The sequence below is a fragment of the Hippocampus zosterae genome, chromosome 8, assembly GCF_025434085.1.
Source record: "Hippocampus zosterae strain Florida chromosome 8, ASM2543408v3, whole genome shotgun sequence".
Lineage (NCBI taxonomy): Eukaryota > Metazoa > Chordata > Actinopteri > Syngnathiformes > Syngnathidae > Hippocampus > Hippocampus zosterae.
The window spans coordinates 3,067,680-3,094,691 of NC_067458.1; the positions used below are offsets into that span (position 1 = coordinate 3,067,680).

Genomic DNA, 27,012 nt, shown 5'->3' on the forward strand with positions numbered 1-27,012 from the left:
CTGTGCCTCTCCATTATGATATTTGTTTCTGGGTTGCATATTTCTTTGAACTTCCTTTTCAAACATGTCGGATCTTCCCGTGACACTGCTGTGATTATTTCCACGCCTTGGTCTGACAACTGCTGGGGCATATGTGAACGATCACTCTCTTTCAATGGCCTCTGGTCCCACCAGATTGAGGAGTATGTAGGCCTTTGTTTTGGCATTTTTGTCACTGTGTGCTGCGACTATGAATATATCATATTCGTGCTCGAACTTACGCCAGTTCTCAGCAACATTGCCTTCAAAGATGAGAGGATCAGACCGCCGAAATCCGCCCGCCATTACTGCTTTTTCACGGAGGTAAAATGTCATTCTTTTTGCTCACCACCAGCACAGACTGTCTTCATGGACCCTGCAGACTTTTGCAGCATCCCAATTCTGACACCATGTAGTTTTGATAGGAAGAAACCAGTCCGTTTATGTGCTTGGAAGTAGTTTTACTCCAGCAGCACCAAGAACGTGTTACAGGCTTACTGGTGTAGCAAATCAACCATAGAGTTCCCGCGACACCTTGTGGACGGGTGGTATAACAACAGGTTGGAATGGCTGTGTAACAGGGACATTACCAAAACAATAATAACCAGATCTAAAATTACTATAGAATTATCTTTGTTGTCAGTAGCAGTGCTTTAAAACTGTCAATTAAAAAAGAAAGAAGAAATTGTTGCTGGTCCGCAAACAGTATGTACTTGTCTTAACTGGCCGGCGGTTGGGAACCACTGCTGTACTGGGGTACTGGAGTCATATAACAGCTGACTTAGGTTGAAAGGCGGACAAATGATCACCATGCAGTCTCAGTGCACTACACTGATTTAGATCAGGAGTGTGAAACACATTTTTGTTATGGGCCACATTTTAGTTACCGTTTCCCTTAGAGGCCCGTTATGACCGAAACCAAATTTAAAAAGTCAATAATAACGGTCGGGCGGCCCGGTAGTCCAGTGCTTAGCACGTCGACTTCACAGTGCAGAGGTACCGGGTTCAATTCCGGCTCCGGCCTCCCTGTGTGGAGTTTGCATGTTCTCCCCGGGCCTGCGTGGGTTTTCTCCAGGTACTCCGGTTTCCTCCCACATTTCAAAAACATGCGTGGCAGGCTGATTGATCACTCAAAATTGTCCCTAGGTGTGAGTGTGGGCGTGCATGGTTGTTCGTCTCTGTGTGCCCTGCGATTGGCTGGCTACCAATTCGGGGTGTCCCCCGCCTACTGCCCGAAGACAGCTGGGATAGGCTCCAGCACCCCCGTGACCCTAGTGAGGATGAAGCAGTTCGGAAGATGAATGAATGAATGAATAATAACGGTTTATTCAACTATTTTTTAAGTTACTGTAATGAGTGGGTTGGTTACAAGAAAAGGCTTACAATATATCTCTTATTTATGACAAAAGAGAATTTTACATTTTGGTAGCGAGCAAGCATCATGGAAGTTGCCATGTTTAATTTGCTTTTGTGGGCCGCATAAAATGATGTGGCAGGCCATATCTGAGTTTGACAACTGTGATTTAGAAATTCAAAATAAACTACAAACAATACGTTACTTTATTATTTATATCATACTTTCACAACAGCTGCAGCTGTAAAAAACTTAGAGACGTGATTTGTATTGACTGCATGAAGATAGCCCGTTATCTCCCTGCATGAAGTTATGTCATTTGTGATGAACCAGAACAACAAGAACTTTATAGGATTCATCCATCTTTATTGTTTACAATCTCCTCGAACGCTTTGAGATAGGATTCATCCATCTTTATTGTTTACAATCTCCTCGAACGCTTTGAGGTCGAAACTGGGATAGTCCGAGTGGGATCGTTCCAATTTTCCACCTTCCTTGAATGGAACATATGTCCGTGGCTGCAGATCGGTCCCTTCGACATCATCCGGAATTCGGAACATTTTATTTGTCTGTAGAAACTCGTCAGCGGAAGTTTGTCCTGCAGGGCGGGAAATATCGTGGTCTTCCCCACGTAAACAGCATCCAGTCTGAAGCCGAATAAGATTCGCTACTCATTTATCCATTACATACGTTAGATAAATACACGCCGTTGGACTAATTCAAACTGAAGACTGAGTTTGCGCTTCGTGGTTAACAGGTAAGCGAGTTTGAGCGCGTATGAAACGTGAGGCTCATGATTATTCATTGTAAGCTACAGGCATGGTTTTTTTGGTGACCGTTCCAGTTTCAGTTATATTATACTATTCTTGATGACAAGGAGAGTTAGTGAAGGCAAGAGAGTGTAATTTTAAATACATTGTTTCAAACCAAAAAGGAAAATGTCTTTTATTTTCATGGCGATGGTTGTTTTTGCCCCCGGCCGACTTGCTGCTGGCGTCATTTTGATCAGTTAGTCGCCTGAGCGAAGAATTCTTGACCTGTCCTGAATCAATTATCTTACCATGATTACAGTAGGTTGTTAAATAGCTTGTTTTAGCGTAAATTGTAGGCTGCTGAGCGGGAATCGGTAGTTTTGCCGTTTGTCAAGCACTTCGAGTGATTCCTGCCTAGCTTTACTCTCTTCTGTCTCTGTACACAAAGTTTACCATCTTGTTTTGTTACTCAAAATCAGGGGTGCCCATTAGGTAGATCCGGATCTACCGGTAGATCTAAGACAGGTCCCAAGTAGATCCGAGGAGTGTCGAGAAGAAAAAAAAACAAACAACCATTTGTGTGTCTTTGTACATGTTAGTAATATATTTTTGTGTTAATATACACTGCACACTAATCAGTCTCATTTTCACTAAAAAAATATTTAAAAAATAAAATAAAGCAGGTAAATCTTAAATTTGTGTGTGTGTGTGCGTGCGCGCGCCGGTAAGGGTAGATCCCGTGAGGTTAGTTGATCAAAAAGTAGATCTTCGATCCAAAAAGTTTGGGCACCCCTGCTAAAAATGGTATGTTATCGTCATTACCAGCCTAACCTAAACCATAATCCCCATATCAGGGTTCTCAGGAACATTCACGTCTTTCACTGCGGTCAGGCGAGCCTCCACTCGCTAAATTTAAATCAAGTCATATACGGCACAGCGATTGTTCATACTGTGCATTACGGTTATCGGCCGCGAGCAAGCGGCTTTGGCCACCTTCAAAATAAAAGATGTCCAACTCATTCCAGCACGTCAGTGGTTTGTGTTTATATGGTTTGTATTATACCGTAAAATAAATTATCAGCGGTCAGCCAACGACGAGTTCACGCAGGGAGAACGAGAATGGTCTCAGAATAGCACAGAGAAACGTTCTGAAATTGAGATAGAACGCAAAGTTAATGTTAACTCTGCATCAATGCTGAAAGAATGAATGAAAATGAATATTCTATATTCCGCAACCAGATCAGGTCTTCAGAACACTAGGCCACTCCAGGTATCCAACCACAGTACTTTCAGTAAGATCTGATGTGACATAAAAAAGGCCTCTCAAATCAGCATTAAGAGGACAATGGAAGCAAAAGCACATCTGCGTTTGAATGTGACGCTCTCTCTCCGGAATGTTAACCAACATTGATGTGTGTGCCTCAACAGCAAGTGGTGAAAAAGAGGTGGACAGTTTTCTTCATCGATCGCCTTCTTTCAAATCCCTGGTTTGTTATGATTTTTGGAAAACGAAATACATTTTTTCCACCTTTCAACTCCAAATATTCCAGCCAACAATGACGTTCTACATCAAAGCAAATCAGTAACTGCAGGGCTCGACACTAACTTTTGCTCTGGTAGAGATGGATTTTGTCACCACCTTTTCTGGGGAAGTACAGCATGATCATATTTGCTGATGTAGAGTTATCTCAATTGGTATACTGTAGTTTGGTATGATGTAAACATTGACAGTGACTGAAAATATATTTGCAAAACATTTTTAACAAGTTTGGTTGCAACAAGCAGTCGCAGGCAAAAGAGGTGAGTTTTTTCAGTTATTGTGTGAAGGCTCAGGCCTTCACACATTATTCCAAAACATGATGATGATGATGATGATTATTATTAATATTAATCTTACTACTCCCACGTTTTTGGGAGTATAACAATTCATCTCATTCACTTCATTGCAATTTCAATATGTTCCAAATTTTCATGCCCTGGTGGCTTTGTAGCGACGCCACTTGAGTGAAGCGCAATGTTGCTTCAACCCGGGTTCGTTCAACTTCATGTCAATTTTAAGTTTAGCGTATTCAGCTCTTTAGCGTGCAGCCTCTGCCTTTGCCCGTGCAGCTGCTGCAACCTGGCTTGAATTGGACTTGAAAGAGCGCTTTGAAGTTGATGGCTTGAAGCACTTGAAGACCCACACACAAAAGCTTCCATTTTTAATTCCAAAACTTTGGCAAAAATCGTGAGATTTTGCCAAAACTTAAAAATATTAACCCCAACGCCTGTTGTCAAGCACGAGTCGGCGGGGTCTAGGGCGCGCCACGACTGAGTAATTCCATGCATTCAGGAACGAGCAGCGATCCAAGTGTGTCTTAGTTCCCGTTTTAGCTTTACGAGCTGACCTCGCTACGTTTGCCACAGTGTGGCGGCGCTTCCGTGAAGGGAGTGCGTGAACACGGTTGAGGTCAGCCGCTATGTCTGCCATAATTTTATATTTAAAGATAAAGTAAATACACGTACTGCTGTCATCTTTGTCTCAAATTTGTTATGTATAATATGATTTATATAATTTAATATTTTAAACATGCTGGTACCCACATACACGAAAATTCCTAGGGGGGAGCAAACCCTCCTTCGCCCCCGATTAACCTTGATAAGTGAGGGATCACAGTGTGTGTGTGTGTGTGTGTGTGTGTGTGTGAGAGAGAGATTTTTTTTATTTTCAGGCATATGACAGGTAAATCTTGTCATGTTATTTGTTCGATTTAAGGAATGATAAAAATGATGATTGTATCGTGATCAATGAAGGTGGGACACCAGCTCTGCATCGGCTTGAATTTGACCCATAAGTTTTATTTGTTCAATGTCTGTAACAATCACTGTTCTGGGCATGACAAGGTTGGGGTCAGAAGCTCCTGAAACAGGCTACGGTTTTTGCACGGCCACTGATGGAAAAAAAAGGGTATTACTTGATGCAATGTGTGACCAATCCATAACCACTGCATTGAACAATTCGACACAGATACAGTACAAGTATCATTGAACCCCTAGTTCTTTTTACTGCAAGTGTATTTTTAGGAAATGTGAGCATTTACGAACTGTTGTTCACAAAGTTTGTTATTGCTCATACTTAGTGAATGCTCTCATCTTTTCCTTTTGTAATTTGAACCTCCTTTTGTATGTAACACAGAATCATGCAAGCATTTTTGAAAGGAACAACTGTTCATACAACTCGACCCCTGAAGGACAAGTGTGCTTCAGGTTCCAGCATGAAGAAGAAAGCCAAGCTTATTCCCTGGGTTGAAAAATAGTAAGCATCAACGACATAATTAAATTTGTAAAGTAGAGTATCTTCCTCTTATTTACCTTGAAGCAACCACAGGCTCATGTCTCAATCTTCTGGAACAGTAGATTTTTGGAACAGTGTTCCGAATGTTTTAACAGCAGTATGCAGAATGCTTCATGGATATTTTCTGGCTCTCCATTTTATCATAGTAGACCGAAATGCGTTGACGAAGTCGCCTTTCAGGAAGAAGCCACAGCAGTACTCAAGAAATCACTGGAAGGAGCAGATGTAAGTTTAGTCTTTCATCATGATACAGTCACTGCTAAGCCTCACATACTTGGGAAAAGGATATTGTGGTGCTGATCAGAAAAAAAAAATTCAAATGACGTCCAATGCTGTTTGCGCTGTATATTTTATAGCCATTGCAGTGCCAGCCTTTATGGGTCCAAAGCAGAATTTATACCTATATATATATATATATATATATATGTATATATATATGTGTGTGTATGTATATATATATGGGATGTGAATCTCAGCACTGAGGACGATTCGATACACATCTCGAGCCACTGCCAGCGATGCGATACTTAAACGATACATGGAATTTTCTGGCGATACGTTGCGATACGTTTCACCGTCGTCACGATGTGATACGATTCGATACGCATTAAATTCAAATCAATGCGATCCGATCCGATACAATGCAATTTGTTGCGATATTGTGCAATTAAACATGATGCAAATAAGCAAAGAAAAAAAGCTTTTAAAAAGATTGAATTCAGTATGGTATTACAAAAAGGATACCACTTTATTCCTTATAAACAGTAGAACTTGTAAAACAACTTATTTAAGCCCTTTCACAATTGGGTTTTGCGCAAAGAAAATGTAAACAATTTGGCACCTGAGACTCACAGCTGTTGCTATAGTGTAAACACAGACTATTCTCACTGAGTGTCTTATATGAAATATAATATATATATATATATATATATATATATATATATATATATATATAGCGCAAGATGTCCACCCATCCACTGTAAGTGCAACTCTTTGCGCACTGTTCAGCGACACAGTAATCTCACTTCTCACTTTGTTGTACACATCGGGAATATGTTTGTAAGTGAACACAGACCTGTCTGGTATTTTATACCTGGGTTCCAAAACGTGCACGAGCTCTTTCCGTCTTTCTTTTCGAAGCCGTAGTATTTCCAAACATAAGATTTGAATGTTGCGGCTGCATTAAATATAGTAGTTTCCTTGCTGCTGCTTGCGCTAACTTCCATAATGTTTCGCTAGTTGTGTACTGGAATGTATGTGACGCACGGCTACCGTCCGTATTCAACACAAAACGCAAAGCAATGATGGTGCATTCATTGCGCCTAGGAAAGGGCAGATATGTGACGTTTAACATGAATAAAACGGCGCTTGAATCGGATTTTACCGATACCCATCAATGCATCGTGATGAATCGCGATTTCACCCGTCAATCGCGTCGTACCCAGTGAATGAGCCGATGCACTCGGATCGCGCACGTGCGCATCGATGTATTGATTAATATCGATTATTTTCCACACCCTTAATATATATATATATAGTTTACCGAAACATCTGTGCGTAGTATAGACTGGAAACCCCAAGGTCAAAATGGGAAACACCTCCGAAGGTGGTAGAGAACGACAGAGTGAAGATCCTGTGGGACTTCCAGATCCAGACTGACAAGATGGTAATGGAGAACCAACCAGATATCGTGATCATAGATAAAGGGCAGAGGAAAGCCGTTGTAGTGGATGTAGCGGTCCTAAGTGATGGAAACAACAGAAAGAAGGAACACGAGAAACTCGAGACCAGCTCCTTGTGTCGGGGACCTCCATTGTCTGCGGTGACCTGAATGCACACCATGCCTCCTGGGATCCCTTCGCCAGGGAGACGCAATGGGGTGTGGCGCTGTACCAATAGCTGGAGACTCATGCCAGGCTGACCCTCAATGATGGCACCCCTACCAGATCTGCCCGTTTTGAGCAAGGCTGCGGTCTAAGCGCCCCTGATGTCACCATCGTTAATGTAGATGCAGCAGAATCCTTCCGATGGGAGCCCTTACACGAGTTGAGCTCAGACCACTTGCCAATCCTCATCCGGTGGAGACAGAAGACACAGATCGAACATGCATTGAGACTTTTACGGCGGAACTTACGGCGAGCCTCTTTCGCTCTCTGGTGGAAGAGAAGCTGCTGCAGACTGGCGACAAGTTCTCGATCCCCCATCGGCTAGATCTGTTTACGGCGGCCCTACGTGAGGCTTCCGACAAGGCGGTCCCGGCGAAGGTCATCCGCGAGAAGGCCGTCCCCTGGATGGCCGTCTAGCTGAAGACTCTCAACCAGGAACGCAACCGCCTCCGTCGCAACATAACCGATAACCGAGAGGCCTGGCTTCAAAAATCGTGGGAAGTTGCGAACCTTACCCGCAGCCTCAAACAATCAGCATGGCGGTCCCACCTGGCGGAAGTGGCCACCATTACGCTCAGAAGACCTGGGAGGTGATCCGGGGTCTTAACGGCTCCCGCACATCCGAGACCGGCCGGACCCTGGTGTACAATGGCCGCGAATATGTCGGGGATGCGGCGAAGGCAAGTGCGTTCGTGCAAGCGTACGCTGCCACGAGCCGGTGCAAGAGTGACCGGGAGACGCGACAAGTACGGCGTGAACTTCGCAAGGAGCTTCAACGTCGTCGACGTGAAGCACGGGACGACCTCGAACAGGACTTCACCCGCGAAGAACTACTAGCAGCTGTGAAATCACTCAAAGGCGGCGGGCCCGGATGAAGTCGAACCTGACCTCCGACGGCACCTGCCCCCCACTGGCGAGCAATGGCTGCACAACATCCTAAACCACAGCTGCCATACAGGCTGATGCTCGCAGACCTGGCGCACCACCGTCCTAATCCCAATCCTGAAGAAGGGCAAGGATCTGCAGTCAGTGGCCAGCTACCGACCGATCGCCCTCACCTCGACAGTCGGTAAAACTCTCGAACGTATGATTGTCAATCGGCTTTCGTGGTGGCTGGAAGGACGGGGACTCTTGAGCCCCTGGCAGAATGTCTTTCGACAGGGCCGCTCTACGACGGAGCAGTGCCTGCGCCTGTCTCAGTTCGTCAGCGACTGTTTCCAGTCTACTTCGAGAGAGCGCACCGTGGCAACCTTTTTCGACTACAGCCTGGTGTATGACACCGTGTGGAGAAATGGCCTCCTGAAGAAGATGCGATTGGCGTGGCGAGGTCACACCGGCCCTGTCCCGGCTAGGACTTCTGGATGAGCATGAGATGGGTGCTCCTAGACCTGCCCTTCCTCCCTGGGACCGCGCTCCGCCACCACTGGTGGCCATGACTGCTGTGACAAAGACTTACTCCATGGACGAACAGCTTGCTGGTGCCCTGGTTGCTATCGCCGCGGTTGGAGAAACGGACCTGGAGGTCTACACTGACGGGTCCACGCGGGTGGTACTGCGCAGTGATACAGTCATTCACCGATGGCACGCGGCAACGGGCGCCGGAGCAGTTCCTTCCAAGCTGAACTGGCAGCCATGGCGGAGGCTGTCACCTGGCTCGACACCAACCGGCACGAGTCGTTCTCGGCCAAGCTGATCTGCGACAGCCGGTCCCTGGTTGATGCTCTCGCGAACCCTGCCTCGGCTGGGGATCCTATCCTCCGTCTAAGAGCGGGGTTTGCGGCCTTCGGCCAGCACAGACCGGTGCACCTCCTCTGGCTCCCTGGTAACTCTCCCCGGTAACGACCTCGCGGTGGGACATGCCCGGAACACCTCACCAGGGAGGCGTTCAGGAGGCATCCGAATCAGATGCCCAAGCCACCTCATCTGGCTCCTCTCGATGTGGAGGAGAAGCGGCTTGACTCAGAGCCCCCACTGTACACAGTGTTAGTGGTGCACTGCTTCCCCCTCCTGAGACGTCGTATGGTGGACCAGAATTTCCTCGAACCCGTCCGGAAGTCGGTTTCCATGGCCTCACCAAACTCTTCCCACGCTCGGGTTTTTGCCTCGGCGACCACCGAAGCTGCGTTCCACTTGGCCAGTCAATACCCGTCAGCTGCCTTTGGGGTCCCACAGGCCATAAAGGCTCGATAGGACTCCTCCTTCAGCTTGACGGCATCCCTTACTGCTGGTGTCCACCAGCGAGTACGGGGGTTGCCGCTACGACAGGCACCAACCACCTTACGGCCACAACTCAGATTGGCCGCCTCAACAATAGAGGCACGGAACATGGTCCACTCGGGCTCAATGTCCCCCGCCTCCCCCGGAACATGGGAAAAGCTCTGTCGGAGGTGGGAGTTGAAACTCCTTCTGACAGGGGATTCCGCCAGACGCTCCCAACAAACCCTCACAATACGTTTGGGTCTGCCAGGACGGACCGGCATCTTCCCCCACCATCGGAGCCTACTCACCACCAGGTGGTGATCAGTTGACAGCTCAGCCCCTCTCTTCACCCGAGGGTCCAGAACATGCGGCCGCAAATCCGATGATACAACTACAAAGTCGATCATCGAACTGCGGCCTAGGGTGTCCTGGTGCCAAGTGCACATATGGACACCCTTATGTTTGAACAAGGTGTTTGTTATGGACAATCCGTGGCGAGCACAGAACACAACACAACAAAAACACCAATCGAGTTCTGATCGGGGGGGCCGTTCCTCCCAATCACGCCCCTCCAGGTCTCACTGTCATTGCCCACGTGAGCATTGAAGTCCCCCAGTAGAACAAGGGAGTCCCCAGCAGGACTACTCTCCAGCACATCCTCCAAGGACTCCATAAAGGGTGGGTATACTGAGCTGCTGTTTGGTGCATATGCACAAACAACAGTCAGGACCCGTCCACCCACTCGAAGGCGGAGGGAGGCAACCCTCTCGTCTACCGGTGTGAACCCCAATGTACAGGCACTGAGCCGGGGGGCAATGAGTATGCCCACACCTGCTCTGCGCCTCTCACCGTGAGCAACTCCAGAGTGGAAGAGAGTCCAACCCCTCTCGAGAGAACTGGTACCAGAACCCAGGCTGTGTGTGGAGGCAAGTCCGACTATATCCAGTCGGAAATTCTCTGCCTCACACACCAGCTTATGAATGTGTATGCTGTAGCTCTGAAGAGTTGTACACTTCAAAATTGTACACCAATATGCCCATTATGCTTGTGTTGCAAATTTTAGCTTCCAAACTTGCTCTTCTATGGTCCACCTGGAACAGGAAAGACCTCTACCATATTAGCTGCTGCGAGAGAACTTTATGGGTGAGTGCGACATTATTCTTGCTTAAAGCGGTAAACTAGGAACCAACTATTTTGTATTGACTGGCATTTTTATCCTGATCTGTCTTCTCTCTCCTTCATCCAGCCCAGAGCTATACAAGCAGAGGGTGCTTGAGCTCAATGCTTCAGATGAAAGGGGCATTCAGGTCATCAGGGAGAAGGTCAAAAACTTTGCTCAGCTCACTGTTACAGGGACTCGGTCAGCAGAGTGAGGATGATTTCATAATTTCTCACATCCTGAGTGTAAATTAAAAAAACAAACCATCTTATTGACCTTCTTCTCAACAATTATTTGAGATTGCCTTTCCCTGTAAAGTTCAACAAGCCTGATGTGTGCTGCCTTTGTAGAGGGAAGCCATGTCCTCCTTTTAAGATCATCATCCTGGATGAAGCTGACTCCATGACTGCACCAGCTCAGGCTGCGCTCAGAAGGACAATGGAAAAGGAGTCCCGCACCACACGTTTCTGTCTCATTTGTAATTACATCAGCAGGTGAGCACACACGTTACCACAGTGAAACAAAAACGCAAAATCCATTTTTATGTGTTTACCTGTGTATTCTGTAGGATCATTGAGCCCTTAACGTCCAGATGTTCCAAGTTTCGTTTTAACCCCCTTGCTGACCAGGTACAAGAAAAGCGCCTGCTAGAGATCTGTGAGAAGGAGAAACTCAAATACACAATCGAGGTAATAGTGCCAATGCAAGCTGAGCAACCTGTAATGAATTTATCTTTCTTATTGCATGTTAACTTTTGCTTTGACCTGTTACACATAATTGAAAATAAATCCTCAGGGAGAAAACAGTTACACACGGTTATGTAATTAAGCACACCATTGGATGCTATTATATTAAAGAGGGATTTGGCTGTTTGAAAACTGCTCGCAAGATTTGGAATGCGGCTTCACTTCATTGGTCCTGCCCTGCCTCCAGAGTTGCTGACCAAAATCATGCCCCTCACTTACAGTATGTGCACAAGCCATGCACTGTAACAAAATGTGACTGGCTCCGTCCTAATGGTCCAAAAAATTGTAAATTGAGTCATACATGATCCGTTCCAGCAGGCTGTTCGAAAAGCGATTTGTTCGAAATCTGAAACTATTTTATGAGCCCGTTATTAGGGGCTAATACACTATGCAGTAATAACAAAAAAAAACAGATTTGTGTAAATCACCACAATCACGCCTTCTCACAATGAACGTTACACGAGTTACTCTCACTCCCTCAACCAGGGAGTGAGAGCCCTTCAGTGCGGACTACCTTTCCTCTCTTAGTCACCATCCGACTACATTTCTCAAGCCCGAATGACATCCCAATGTCGCTGCTGTAGATCATGGTCGTGTGAATCAGGGAGTCTATGTCCCTTTCGCTCTTAGCATACAGCTTTATGTCATCCATGTAGAGGAGGTGACTGATTGTAGCTCCATTTCTGAGGTGGTATCCATAGCCTGTCTTGGTGATTATTTGCCTTCGGGGCTTCAGTCCTATGCAGAACAGCAGTGGGGAGAGTGCATCACCTTGGTATATGCCACATTTGATGGACACTTGGGTAAGTGGCTTGCCATTGGCTTCAAGTGTGGTTTTCCACATCCTCATCGAGTTCGCAACAAAGGCTCTTGGGGTCCTGTTCACCTTATACAACTCCAAGCATTCAGTGATCCATTTATGTGGCATCTAGTCATAGGCTTTCTTGCAATCAATCCAGGCTGTGCACAGGTTGGTACGTCGGGACCTGCAGTCTTGTGCAACTGTTCTGTCAACCAGGAGCTGATGTTTGGCTCCTCTGGTATCTCTACCAATGCCCTTCTGTGCTTCGCTCATGTATTGATCCATGTGTCCACTTATCTTAGCCGCAATGATGCCTGACATGAGCTTCCATGTTGTGGAGAGACAGGTTATTGGCCGATAGTTGAATGGGACCGCACCCTTCGAGGGATCCTTCATGATCAGGATCGTTCGCCCTTTCGGTTAGCCATTCTGGGTGAGTCCCATCCCTCAGCAGCTGGTTCATTTGTGCTGCTAGGCGCTCATGGAGTGCTGTGAGTTTTTTTAGCCAGTAGGTGTGGACCATGTCCGGGCCTGGTGCTGTCCAGTTCTTCATATCTGAGACTCTTTCCTGTATGTCTGCCACTGTTATGGTAACTGGGTTCTGTTCAGGGAGGTTGCTGTGCTCCTCTCTCAGGGTCACCAGCCATTGTGCACTGCTGTTATGTGCAACCTCCTTCTCCCATATGCCTTTCCAGTAACTTTCAATTTCCAGTCTTGGTGGGTCAGCTCTGTTGTTAGGACCCTGCCACTGAGCGTACACTTTCGCAGGTTGTGTTGCGAACAGCCTGTTTATTTGTCTGGCCTCAATCTCTTTCGTGTACCGCTTTAGGCGACTGGACAAGGGTTGGAGCCTTTGTTTGGCAGCTTCGAGTGCTTCAGGTATGGTTATCTGGATGTACCTCTCGGATATCAGCCTTTTCATCACACCTCTCTGGGCCTCCGTCAATTGACTCACATTTTTCCGAGCTGCCTTGATCTTAGCCTCCAACCGTCTTTTCCATGGTGGGTAACGTATCTTATGGCTTCCATGGTTGCTCTTATAGCCAAGAGTCTCTAGGATCACTGATGCTGAAGCGTATATCAGCACATTGGTTTCTGTGATCGTTACGGTCGGGATCGCCCTCAGTGCTGCATTCACACTTTTCATGAGACTTTCAGATGGTACTTTACATAGCCGTTGTAATCGGTTTCTAGGTTGCCCAACTTTCATTCTCGCCATGATCTTAGCTTTCGGGTCAGTTGCTGCCTCGCTCATTTCATTCATTAGGGCCCGATCACGCACGTGCAAGCATATACACATGCATGCAGGCACACACGCGGGCGCCCAACCACACACACGTGCGCATGCGCAAGCACGCATGCCGAGATGAGCGACAGCCGGAACATCATCGAACATGAGCGGAATAGACCTCTACCTTTAAAGCTGACTAGCTTAGCGCTTTGCGCTGAATACCGTTCTTTGCGCACGAGCGGTGATTATGTTGTCATCTGATTGGTTGTCCTGTATGTTAACCAAGTAACGGGATTGATGATAGGCTAACATAGTTAGTTCTGTGTATTTCGCGCTATTACTTAAATAGAAACGCCACCGCCGAGGCCTTTTCGGCGCTTGTCATGTGAAAGCCCGGGAGCCGCATTGAACCAGCCAAAGAGCCGCATGCGGCTCGTGAGCCGCGGGTTGGCCACCCCAGCATTAATCAATACCCAGTAATTACAATCTCCCATTGCTCTGACATAATTTGAGTTGGAGCCCCTTGATTTAAATTGTGACAAATGTTTTCAGGTTGCCTGTGCTGTGGTCTAATGTTTTTTTTTCTTTTTTTAATGCGTCTTTCCCATCAAGAGTATATTAGCACTGGTGAAGGTGTCAGAGGGAGACCTGCGGAAAGCCATCACCTTCCTTCAGAGTGCTGCACGCCTCAATGTCAACAATGAGATTACAGAACTTGACGTCATCGAAATAGCTGGGGTAAAATCAGATTTTTAGCTCGGTTTGCTCTTGTGATGGCTCAATGTAAGTGTTTCAGTCCACAATGATTTGTGGACGTAAATTATTTTGTCCCAACCTCTTCTTGTTAGCCAGAGTTCTTGTGTACGACAGCATCATCATGCCAAGTGAGTGTCTGTTCTACACAGCAGGAGCAATTGCTTGAAAGAAATGCAACAAACTTAATTTTAAAACATTGGAGAATAATTTTTTTAATTAAAAATTGTAAAGACAAAAAGTTCACAGGCATCCTCATTCACATAATTTTCACTTGGATTTTCACATTGTGATACATGTTCACATTCATGACAGATTTGGAATAATACAGCATGAATGCAAAGACTTTAATGATCTTGTTTATACACGATAGGTCATAATATCTGTGTCTGTTCAGTCTGTTAAGTGGGTTGCCTGCACGATTTTTTTTCAAGTCCAGCAGGTGTCAGTATTCAGTGGCAGTATCGACTTGACTTGACTTGACAGTGTGTTATTGTGTCAACGCGGCATATGACGCCTCATCGACCAATCGTTTAACCACGTACCGCATTTTTCTCAATTCAACTGTGTTTATAGAGCACTTTCAAACAGCCATCGCTGCATACAAAGTGCTGTACATGGAGCAATTAACATATACAACAAACAGTAAAGCAAATCGGTAACAAAGACGGTAGAAAGCACTGAACAGCAAAACCAAGAACAAATCTAAGTCATGCTGAGTCAAATGCCAAAGAATACAAATGAGTTTTGAGGCGGGTTTTAAAGATGGGCAGCGAGGAGGCTTGCCGAATGTTCAGTGGGAGGTCATTCCAGAGAGAGGGACCAGTAACAAAAAAGGCTCGATCCCCTCTGAGACTCAGTTTAGTCCTTGGTACTTCTAATAATGTCTGGTCCACAGACCTGAGGCGGGTGTGTAGGGGCGGATGAGCTCAGAGAGGTAAGGTGCCGCGAGGTCATTTAGAGATTTGAAAACTAATAAGAGGATCTTGAAAATAACTCTAAAATGTATGGGGAGCCAGTGAAGGGATGCCAGAGTAGGAGTTATGTGCTCCCTCTTACGAGTACCAGTCAAGAGGCGAGCAGCGGCATTCTGGACCAACTGGAGGTGCTTAATGGAGGACTGGCTGACTCCAAAGTAAGGGGCATTGCAGTAATCGAGCCGGGATGTGACAAAGTGTCTTCTTTTCATTGAAATTCAAGAAATTTTGTGCCATCAGGTTTTGATTTCTTCCAGGCAGACTAGACTGATCCAGTGTGGTATGTGGAAGCCTACATTGTTCTGTAATTGGTCGTTTAGTATCTTCTCAGTTATATATGTTCTTTTTGTCCTGAGTTTTGAATTGGGCCATTTTTCTTTTTTTTCTTTTTTTTTTTGCAATTATCTCCAGTTAGAGGATGGATGGATATCTTCAGTTAGGCTGCTTGATTCATTCTGTCACGAAAGGAGTTTCAGTGATTAAAAAATGGAGAATAGTAATGGAAATTGACAGAATAGTCGGCATTATATTTACTTCAATTAATTTATACGTTCCACGAGAGGATAACCCGGATTTCTTTAAGAATATTGCATCATGGATAACTGATAAAGCAGCAGGGGAATTGTTTGAATAGGGGCAAATTTGAACCATGTTTTGAGAGGTTATATTGATGAACTACCTGCTGACTGTGTTTCTAAACCCCCAAAATCTTGGGCTCTAACAACATTGATGAAAGAATAAGGCTTGGTAGATGTTTGGCACAAAACTGAGTTCGGTTGTACTTTATTTAGCCATTTTACAATGTACTCACGTTTTTCTCTTCACCTCTTACACGCTCATCTTTCAATCATGGGCGACTGGTACCTGCTAAGGGCGTGCCTTTAGCGTCCTCTTACATGCCCACCCTTCACTCATTGGCGACTGGTACCTGAGAGGGGCGTGCCTTTAGCGTCCTCTTACACGCCCACCCTTCACTCATTGGCGACTGGTACCTGTTAGGGACGTGCCTTTAGCGTCCTCTTACACGTCCACCCTTCGCTCATTGGCGGACTTCCGCATGCCTGTCGTCACTCACTCCGCTTTTTCTCTATATAAACAGCGTGTCGGCCAGAGGTGCTTTCAGTCAGGCTTTGGCATACACTCGACGCTCTGCATTATAAGGCGTCCGGGCCATTTAGGAGAAAATTTAAGACTTTTAATGGCGCCTTATAGTCGTGAAAATACGATATTCAATTTACACACTATTTGAAACTTGAACAGAAAAAAAATCCCAAGATTGTTCACTATTCTTTCAAGTAAAAATTTGTGCAATTTTGCTGTTGTGTTCCTGGTGAGCACCAATATGAAGTTACTTTTCAGTAGAAATGTCTGTTTTCGGTGTTTCACTGAGGTTGCGTGACTCTGTAAAGCTTTCCATCCTCTCGATCCGTATAGAATGACATCGTCACACACTGTACACAGAGCTTTACCTGTGACATTGAGCTTTTTCACGAAATTTGACACAAGCACAGACAATGGTTCCTCTTTAAGATAAGATAAGAAAACCTTTATTGCAATCGCAATGGAGAAATTACCAATTCACAGCAGCAAAGTTATGAAAGGAAGAAGTAGAACAACAAAATATAGGAGCTGCTGGAAAGGCAGCCACTCTTGCGGCGCCATTTTGAAGTCAAAATAACAAAACACAACATATTGAACACAGACAGGCATGCAATCTTCACCAATTTTCTGCATACACTTTGTTGTCTGAAGCAGTTATAGATGAGAGTTGTGCAGTCCTAACCACTTTTCCGTCACACGCTTTGTTTTCTGAGGCACTTTGAGATGAAAGAGGAGAGAATCAAAGTGTCCTTTCACCAGTGGATCAGAGACGTCATGCTGAAAATGTGCACACGTCTGCTACAAGCTAAGTTTTGAAACCAAACACGAAGCTGTAGCATCCATTGATGAAAAAAGAGATTGGCTCACTTCTCCTGTCCCATGGAAATCCATTTCAATTTCAAGCCGCGACTCCCAGTTCCAAATTCGCATCGGCGCTCCGCGCTAACGCTCCTTTCTTCTCATCGTCGGCTCCTCAAGACTTACATCCATCCAGCCGCAGACCGTTCAACAGCACCGTTCTCTCCGCTGAACAAAGCGGGGCTGTGAAAAATGCTGGCCATTACAGGCTCAAGACACAAGCGCAACGAATGTCAAATGGCGCCGACATTCCTCCCAGTCTAAAACAGTGTTGCTATACCCATGCTGCCAAGAAGGCGCCATCACCAAGCACAGTCTCCTCCTTGTTGAATGCCGAGGCCAAAAAATGCTGAAAAAAGTCCACATCAGGTCCACACGACGTAACAACAAACACAAAGTGACAAAACAAACACAAAAACAACAAAAAAAAAAGCCAGGCTCATGAGAGCACTTGCTGACGACTTCCTAATAGGGCGCCATCTTGACTTCAAAGATTTACTGTTTCCTACTGGGGACACTGTCAGCTTTATATCCAACCAGTTCCATTGAAACAAGTTTTTCAGATCCGCATCTATCTGACGCACTCAAGTTTCGTCGTGAGTCTCGATAACATTTGGCATTCGCAAGAAAGGGGTTTAGGAAGCGAACACGGATTGGTTCTGATTTGCATTTGCCAATATAACGACCAATCACAACAAGTAAGACTTTGGTTTTAGCCCATATAGGAAGTAACGACAAACTAATGCTTCGCGATAAAAAACGGGATTCAAAATGGATGCTTGCAAACGTTACTTGTAAAAAAAAAAGTCCGGAATAAGCGGAAAAATTCCATCTCTGATATTAAAATCAGGGATATATCCTTAGGAGGATATGATCATATCTCAGCCTGATTTCCACAAGAAAGGTTGAAAAATCGCTGAAAAAGTCTTTGTTGTATTTCGGAGTATGGTAATGACAGCGCAGAGCACCCGGAAAACACGACCGACTTCAAAAAAGGTTGCTTCAAAGCTGGTGGTTGATGTGGTGAATGTGCACCATTTACATTTGAAATTGTTCTTAAAGATACCGTTCCTCCACCGCGGCCTGAGGTCCTCGGAGTATCCAGGAATGCACAGTCAGGTGGCAACAATTTAAGTAAAGCGTTGTACTCACCAGTACCTGCCCAAGTCTCTGTCAGACACAGGAAATCCAAGTCATTGGAAAGGAAATACTCCCTCAGAATTGGGTCTTGTTCGTCAACGACCGGGCGTTTAACAACGCGATCCTTGTGGGAGTAGCAACGGGAGGCCTCTTCCGATCGCCGAGCCCAGGGGAATTCCCTCAATTTTTTGTGCCATGACTATCTTTAATTCATTCATTCAGTTCATTTGTGCGTTGCACTAAAATCACTTTTAGAGCTATAGTGCCGTTTTTAGACAGCCCAAAACTTACCAGAGTATTGTTTGTTTGTTTATTGAACATAAAACATGCACTGTAATAATTTGACAGAAAATAAGGTAGATAAAATAGTAAAAAGAAAGAAGTCAGTCTTCATTCAACACAGTTATTATGTTCAAGGGAGTAGGAAGAAGTAAAAAAACCTATCTAGTCCTACCCCGTTAGGACCACCAATAATAATTTTCAGAGTCACACATCAATGTTACACACTTTACTGTTGCTACCATGAGGAAGGGTCATCACACTTTAACAAAAAGATGAACATTTATCGACTGCTTGATGTGGAATACACACTTTGCCATAGGAAGTCAAAGAAATAATTTTTCATGGTGAAACTATTATTATCATCATCATAAAACCTTTAACAGGCAATGTTTTAGCATTCTTAGCATGTTCAAATGAAAAACATAGTTAGCTAAAATGTAAAAAAGGTTAAACTCTTTCTTTAAAATTATTTTTATTTTGATGATTGAGAGGAGGGCGGAACAGTGAATGACTGGTTGTCACGTCCGCCTCACAGTGCAAAGTTGCAGGGTTCGACTCCGACTACGGCCTTCGTGTGTGGAGTTTGCGTGTTTTCCTTGTGCCTGCGTGGGTTTTGGCCGGGTACTCCGGTTTCCTCCCACATTTCAAAACATACGTGGCATGTTAATGGAACACTAAATTGTCCCAAGGTAAGAGTGTGAGCGCTACGTATGTCCTTCCTGCGATTGGCTGGCAACCAGTTCAGGGTGTCCCCCGCCTACTGCCCAAAGACACCTGGGATAGGCTCCAGCACGCCCCGCGACCATTGTGAGGAAAAGCGGATCAGAAAATGGATGGATGGATGATTTAGAGGAAAGCCAACCAAAACCAATTCAAGCACGTGGGAAAACATACGACCTCTGCACAGAAAGGTCCAAGTACAGATTCGAATCCATAACCTTTGAGGCAGATTTGATAAGCAATTAATTACCTTACTGTGTTGCTCACTACAGTCAATCATAGGGGGAAATGTGCTCTCCTTGGCTTTCTTGAAGAATCAAGTCGTATTGCAAAAGATCAGCTTTATTTAGTCATTTAAATGTTTTTATTTTCATCCCTGTTATCAGTGAAGCCCTACAGGGGACACAAGCCAGTGCAAACTGTTGGCCGGGTAAATGCAGGGACATTTTCAAGCAATTATTAGCATTAATCTTAAGAATTGCTTAATGGCTAAGTTAACAATGACCACTATGCGTGTCATTAACCTTCAGGGCGCCAGGACTGCTCTGTTTGTTTTCGATGATGATTCATGTACTCTCATGTAGGAAGGCTTATCAGTTCAGACAACAAGGCTTGGTTAGGACTGCACCAGCCAAAGTTGGTGTGGAAACACCTCAACCACGAATTGTATGATTCTTTTGTTGGAATGCAAAATGATAGTGACAGCACTGTTGTAACATAAGGTAACGTTGTGTCATATAAAACTAAGATACAGTCCCACTTTTACCTTTGGATTATTTTGTTACTTTGTGACATGTAATGTTAATAAAATTAATAAAAAACATTCTTTTTTCAACTGACACTGGATCAGCTGCAAATCATAATGAAATTGGGACTTTATTAGTATTAAATATGACAGAAACAAAAAAACTGTCTTTTTAGACTCTACAGATTCAATCCCAGCTATGCACTTATGTTTTTCAAGAGTTAGGGTAAAAAAACGGTCTGAAAATGGCTGGTTGGGTTCAAAATAGTGTGAAATAACTACCGGTAGTTAAGGCATCTGATGCTTAAACCTGACATGAGTTGGTGGTCTTTTGGATTCACAAAGCACTGTAAACTCCAACCAAAGCAAACAAAAATTTAATGCAAATATTGTCGGACTCCATTGCAGGTGGTTCCAACCAAGATGATCAATGATTTGCTTCAGGTCTGCTTGAAAGGAAGTTTTGAGAAACAAGAGTTTGCAGTTAGGGTAGGTTGTAAAATATGATAGTCATCCAAGGCCTCACTTCACATCTTCTCATGTCAAAACTTTTCTTCGTCAGAGCATGGTGAATGAAGGCTATGCAGCCACACAGATCCTGAGTCAACTTCATGACTGCATCATTGAACAGGACTTGAGTGATGAGCACAAGTCAGTCATCACTGAAAAAATGGCGGTAGGAAGTGAAGAGATGCATTTCTTATTTGTCTTGCTAAACGAGTAAACATTAGCTTTTGTGCAGATGCAAGGAATTTGATAGTCAACACTTTGCCACAATTATATGGCACAAAATATGATACCCAAGGTCACAGGGTAGCCGATTGAGTAGTCGGTGTGCGTATGTGTGTGTGTCTGTATATACACAGTCATACCTCGGTTTTCAACCATAATCCGTTCCAGATGGCTGTTCGAAAACCGATTTATTCAAAAAGTAAAGAGTTTGCTGACCACCAAAGCAGCTCAAGTATAGCCTCCCATATTAATGCAAAGCACCCAGTCGCGAGTGCAGCCACGGCTAACGTTAGCACCGAAAGCGTTAGCAATATAGCGAGCTAAAGCAAAGCTCTTTGCCAAACGAGGAGAACACTCCGCGTACGAGGCATGAAGTCAGCATAGTTGCTGTGTCCTCAGTAGCCTACCAGAAGTGGTTGATGTTTATTTCAGCACTTTATTTTCTCATAATGAACGGTGTTATTTCTAAAGTGCTAATTTACAGCACTGTGATTTAAGGGTCTATTATTGATCTTTTAGTATCTGAAACAAGTTCAGTGCTGAGTACTTGCATTGCTCAGAAAAATGTTCTCACTGTTTTTGATATGTCCAGCTAAGCACTTTTTATGGACCTGATGTTCTATTTTTATTTTGTAATTATTTGGAGATTTACAAAATAAACAAAACGGTGATATTCACCCTGGTGGTCGAAACTAAAGGTATGCAGGTAGGACTTGGGACTCGTCTCAACTACAGCAGCAGCAAGCAGAATGAATAGGACTGCATCTGTTCCAAGTCTGTTTACAAACAATGAAAACGTTTATAATGCCGCTTTTTTTCTTTTGATCTGCATCAATAATGTAATTAAAAATGAAAATAAGGCTTTTCTTAGCACTTTTTAGATTAAATTAAAATATTGATTAATTATATCAATTAATTACAGATCATAGATAATTAATCTCACTAAATTTTGAATCGCCTGACAGCACTCTCTCTCTCTCTCTCGCTATATATATTAGAGCTGTCAAACGATTAAAATATTTAATCTAATTAAAAATGCAACTGTCATAATTAACTCAAATGGACTAAAAAATTAATCGTGATTACTCACACATTTTTTTATCGTTTCTGAATTTCCTTTTACATTTTTTTGTCCTATTTTTCCCCCATTTTAATGCTCTCATCAACATGGAATCATGAATCAGTTTTCTATGTGTCAAATGCAAATATTTACTGAAAAAACAATTTCAATTTTCAATTTTACATGAACATTTTTCACTTGGAGCAGTTATTCACACATAATCTCTCACACAATATTACTGTCCATCAACAACAGTGAAAACAATATTTTGTCATACAACAGCTGCTTTAACAGCTTTTTTTTATAAAATCAAAACAGAGCAATATAACATTATAAAGTGCATATCTAAGGTAAACTAGTATTCAGCCTGTAGTAGATTTAAACCATGGTTGCATACTTCATTTTTCTCAAGTTTACTTTGAACACAGCAGTCTGTTTCTGTATGTTTGTTTAAGAATAACGAGACACCGGACACCAGTGTTCATTATGTGCTGCTGTATTCAAAACTGCCCGCCGTACAAAAAAGCCCACGCACTTCCCCCGTGCTGCTGGGGCAAACCATTCTGAAAGGGGGGGGGGGGTCACTCCCCCTAACACAGTCAGGCTATGATGATCGTGTTGGTCCTTCTTGTGTGGAAGTCTTTCTACAGTTTTTATGTAGACCTCATTTCGAATTACTACACTTGGTTCGATGACAACACTGGAGACGTTTTATTTTCGCTAGGTCGCTACCACTGTCAGACAAACAGAGAAGCTCCACCCGCTCTATTTATATGGACGCAGAACACTGTAAACTTCCACACAAAATAGTTCCAAACAAGTAACTATCGTGTCAGTGGCATACATCGTATACCTGTATGATACAGAGAGAACAGATAACTTTGGTCTTGTCAGTGGAGCAATCGGGCAACTTTTTAAAAGTAATCTTTCCATTCATAAACTCTTTAAGTATCCGTTTTCGGTGTCTCGTGCTGCCGTGGCTGGCAAAACAGACATGGGCGTGGACTTCTGCAGCGCGCTTGTTGTTTTGTTCTGGTGTATTTATAGAGCAACGTAACATCCGCTTGAGAGGTGCGCCGCGTTAATCTCGCGAGAAAAAATTTTATCCCGTTAAAATTCATTTAAATTAATGCCAATAAAAACGCGCTAAACTGACAGCTCTAGTATATATATATTTAGTACACACACACAGTCAAACCTCGGTTTTCGAACGTCTCTGTTATTGACCAAATCGGATTTCGACCAGAAATGAATTGGGTTGCATTATCAGCTGTAATTTGTACATTGTTTGGTGCATTTCAGGTGGTGGACAAATGCCTGTCTGATGGTGCCGATGAATATTTGCAGCTGCTCAGTCTGTGTTCAGCAATTGTCCCGCAAGCACCCCAGAACAACTGAAAATGTCACACTACCAAGCAGAAACATTCACAAAGCAAGACCAAGCAAGCGTCAAATTCCATTCAGCTATGTCAGAAGAGTGGCCTGATTGAATTCCACAGATACTTGACAGTAGTATTTGTGTGATGTGATGCTCATTCAATACCAAACTGTCCAATGATGTCCCTTTCTTTGATTGGACAAGCTACAATCGTTAATGTTCACGCTTAATTAATTTGAAAAGTACAATTTTTGTTTTCAGTGTTTAGAGGAGGCAGCTGATCATACAGAATTGTTATGATTTGGGGGAAAAAAAACAAATGAAGCTAATAAAAATTAAGTCAAGGTTCAAACTATTAACTCTCCAAGCAGTGTTTTCGATGCAGTTCAGGCTGAACAGTTGAAACAGGTCTGTTTTGTTATATTAAAACCAGTAAACTATGACAACTGATGTCTGTATAATAATTGTATATTCTCATTCTTAACCATTCTTGGTATCAAAGTCTGTAGCAGTATCCACCGAACTGCAGCTACCATCAGCGCTCCATCGCCCCGTCCCTGGAAATCACCACCACTTGAGCATCCACAGCTGCATGGTGCTATATCCATACAAGTTTTGTTTAAATGTTTATTGCCATATAAAAATAAGTTTTGCACCTTTTTATGTTGTTTGTATTTTTTATGTTTAGCTTATTTACATTTGCAGTTTTTTTTGGGCGGGGGGGGGGGGGTGCAATTTTGTTTTTTATTGGCTTTCTTTGAAAGAACAAACCAAAATCACAACCTGTTTGTTTGTTTTATTGAGTATATATAGTACACGCAATAACAGGTTGACAAAGGTAAAACAAAATTATAAAAGGAAAATTAGAAATAGTTAAAAGAGAAAAAAACACACATCACAGTTATATGCTCAAAGGAGTAGGAAGAAGTAAATAACTTATCTAGTCCTACCCCTTATTATGTAACTGAATTGTTCATTTTTCAAAACAAAGAAATGAAAAACTACATATCATTAAATATTTTTACCCTTGTGTATACTATGCTATTCTATTTCTACACCTTTTGGTTTGTATATATATAGTTATTCTTTCTTCTTTTGTATTTCGATTTTCTGATATTCATTATAATTAGCATTCCTTGAATACAATTGTTAAGTTGATCAAAGTGATCAAGTTTGTCATTCAGTTCAGCAAAAGTACAGGTATTAAAATACATGATTCAAAGTCAATTGTACATAATTACAGATAAAAAGTGTTGCATATAATCACTTATTCACAATTAACTGATCTCCTTAGAACAATATACCAGTAGGTAGTGATCTCGTTTTTGTCTGCCTTTGTCATTTTGAAAGTGAGATCTTGTCTTCGGAGTGTACCAAAGGAAACAAATTGTCCACTTCTCTATCTTGGTATTTTTTTAAACGGTGTTGATGAATATATCCAAACAATAAAGACTTAGCTCCTAGGATCATTGAGACACGCAAGCACTCTTAAATTGTTGTTGCAACCAAGGCAAAAACAAGTTCTTTCAGCCAAATAGGATCTAAACCACTCATGGGCGTGCCACTAATACCCACCTGGTGCTGTTAACGAGCCAACAAAATACTGTGATCATACACCGAATCAAGTGCTGCAATTAAATCTAACAAAACAAGAGACAAAGTCTCCAGTGTCATTTGTCAGGAGGATGTCATTAAAAGCTTGTAACAGGGCCGACTGTCCTTTACATCTTAAAACCTGACTAGAAGACCACCATTTCAACTGCAATGTGCCACTTTTCCAGAATTGAAATAGAAGGCAGCTTGGAAATAAGTAAATCTGACCATACATCTTAATCAAGGCCAGATTTCCTGAACAAGGGTTCAACCAGAGCATGTTTAAATTTTTGGAAAACGAGACCAGAAGACAGACTCCTGTTGATAACGGCCAAGACCGATTTACCAAAACAACTAGAAATGCGTCGGAACAGGGTCATAAGGGAAGCCAGAATGGCCCAGCCTGGCAAACCACATCCTCTAAAACGTCAAAAAACTAACACCGCTCAGCACAGAAAGGGTCAAATGTGTTACAGTGATCCCTCGCTACTTCGCGGTTCGTTTATCGCGGGTTCAGTGCATCGCAGATTTTTTCCATCCATCCATCCATCCATCCATCCATCCATCTTCTACCGCTTATCCAGGGCCGGGTCGCGGGGGCAACAGCTTTAGCAGGAAAGCCCAGACTTCCCCCTCCCAAGCTACTTCTTCCAGCTCTCCCCGGGGGATCCCGAGGCGTTCCCAGGCCAGCTGGGTGACATGGTCTCTCCAGCGTGTCCTGGGTCTTCCTCGGGGTCTCCTCCCGGTGGGACATGCCCGGAACACCTCACCAGGGAGGCGTTCAGGAGGCATCCGAATCAGATGCCCAAGCCACCTCATCTGGCTCCTCTCGATGTGGAGGAGAAGCGGCTCGACTTGGAGCCACTCCCGGATGACAGAGCTTCTCACCTTATCTCGAAGGGAGAGCCCGGACACCCTGCGGAGAAAACTAATTTCGGCTGCTTGTATCCGGGATCTCGTTCTTTCGGTCACGACCCATAGCTCGTGACCAGAGATAAGGGTTGGAACGTAGATCGACCGGTAAATTGAGAGCTTCGCCCTTTGGCTCAGCTCCTTCTTCACCACGACAGACCGATACAACGTCCGCATCACAGCAGACGCTGCACCTATCCGCCTGTCGATCTCTCGCTCTCTCCTGCCCTCACTCGTGAACAGACCCCAAGATACTTAAACTCCTCCACTTGGGGCAAGATCTCCCCCCCGACCCGGAGGGGGCACTCCACCCTTTTCCGACTGAGTACCATGGATTCAGATTTGGAGGTGCTGATTTTCATCCCAACCGCTTCACACTCGGCTGTGAAACACTCCAGTGAGAGTTGGAGAGCCCTGTTTGAAGGAGCCAACAGCACCACATCATCTGCAAAAAGCAGGGATGCAATACTGAGGCCACCAAAACGGACTCCCTCAACGCTTCGGCTGCGCCTAGAAATTCTGTCCATAAAGGTTATGAACAGAATCGGCGACAAAGGGCAGCCTTGGCGGAGTCCTACCCCCACTGGAAACGATTCCGACTTACTGCCGGCAATGCGAATCAAACTCTGACATCGGTGGTATAGTGACCGAACAGCCCGTCCCATCAGGGTGTTCGGTACCCCATACCCTCGAAGCACCCCCCATAGAACTCCCCGGGGGACACGGTCAAACGCCTTCTCCAAGTCCACAAAACACATGTAGACTGGTTGGGCGAAATCCCACATACCCTCGAGAACCCTGCTAAGGGTGTAGAGCTGGTCCACTGTTCCACGGCTAGGACGAAAACCACACTGCTCCTCCTCAATCTGAGGCTCGACTTCTTGACGGACCCTCATCTCCAGCACCCCTGAATAGACCTTACCAGGGAGGCTGAGGTGTGTGATCCCTCTGTAGTTGGAACACACCCTCCGGTCCCCCTTTTTAAAAAGAGGGACTACCACCCCGGTCTGCCAATCCAGAGGCACTCTCCCCGTTGACCACGCGATGTTGCAGAGGCGTGTCAACCAGGACAGCCCAACAACATCCAGAACCTTGAGGAACTCCGGGCGGATCTCATCCACCCCTGGGGCCTTGCCACCGAGGAGCTTTTTAACCACATCAGTGACTTCAACCACAGAGATAGGAGAGCCCACCTCAGAGTCCCCAGGCTCTGCTTCCTCCAAGGAAGGCGTGTTGGTGGAGTTGAGGAGGTCTTCGAAGTACTCTGCCCACCGGTTCAC

General features: G+C 44.4%; 1 protein-coding gene and 1 long non-coding RNA gene across 2 annotated transcripts in view; one reads left to right on the forward strand and one right to left on the reverse strand.

Annotated features, from left to right (window-relative positions):
• Positions 1-27,012, reverse strand: part of LOC127605754 (uncharacterized) — a 90,785-nt gene that overhangs the window by 9,995 nt on the left and 53,778 nt on the right. The window lies entirely within an intron of this gene.
• rfc4 (replication factor C (activator 1) 4) lies at positions 1,898-23,582 on the forward strand. Its single transcript, XM_052073527.1, has 11 exons — positions 1,898-2,129; positions 5,300-5,419; positions 5,605-5,683; positions 10,607-10,686; positions 10,790-10,912; positions 11,053-11,196; positions 11,271-11,391; positions 14,094-14,219; positions 20,466-20,546; positions 20,620-20,733; positions 23,152-23,582. The coding sequence occupies exons 2-11, from the start codon at positions 5,304-5,306 to the stop codon at positions 23,245-23,247; spliced, it is 1,080 nt and encodes a 359-aa protein (XP_051929487.1). The 5' UTR covers positions 1,898-2,129; positions 5,300-5,303; the 3' UTR covers positions 23,248-23,582.

Coding starts and splice junctions, on each gene's coding strand:
- rfc4 (XM_052073527.1), top strand. CDS start 5,304: ATGCAAGCATTTTTGAAAGGAACAACTGTTCATACAACTCGACCCCTG. Junction 5,420..5,604: donor ATTCCCTGGGTTGAAAAATA/GTAAGCATCAAC, acceptor ATTTTATCATAG/TAGACCGAAATGCGTTGACG. Junction 11,197..11,270: donor ATTTGTAATTACATCAGCAG/GTGAGCACACAC, acceptor TGTATTCTGTAG/GATCATTGAGCCCTTAACGT.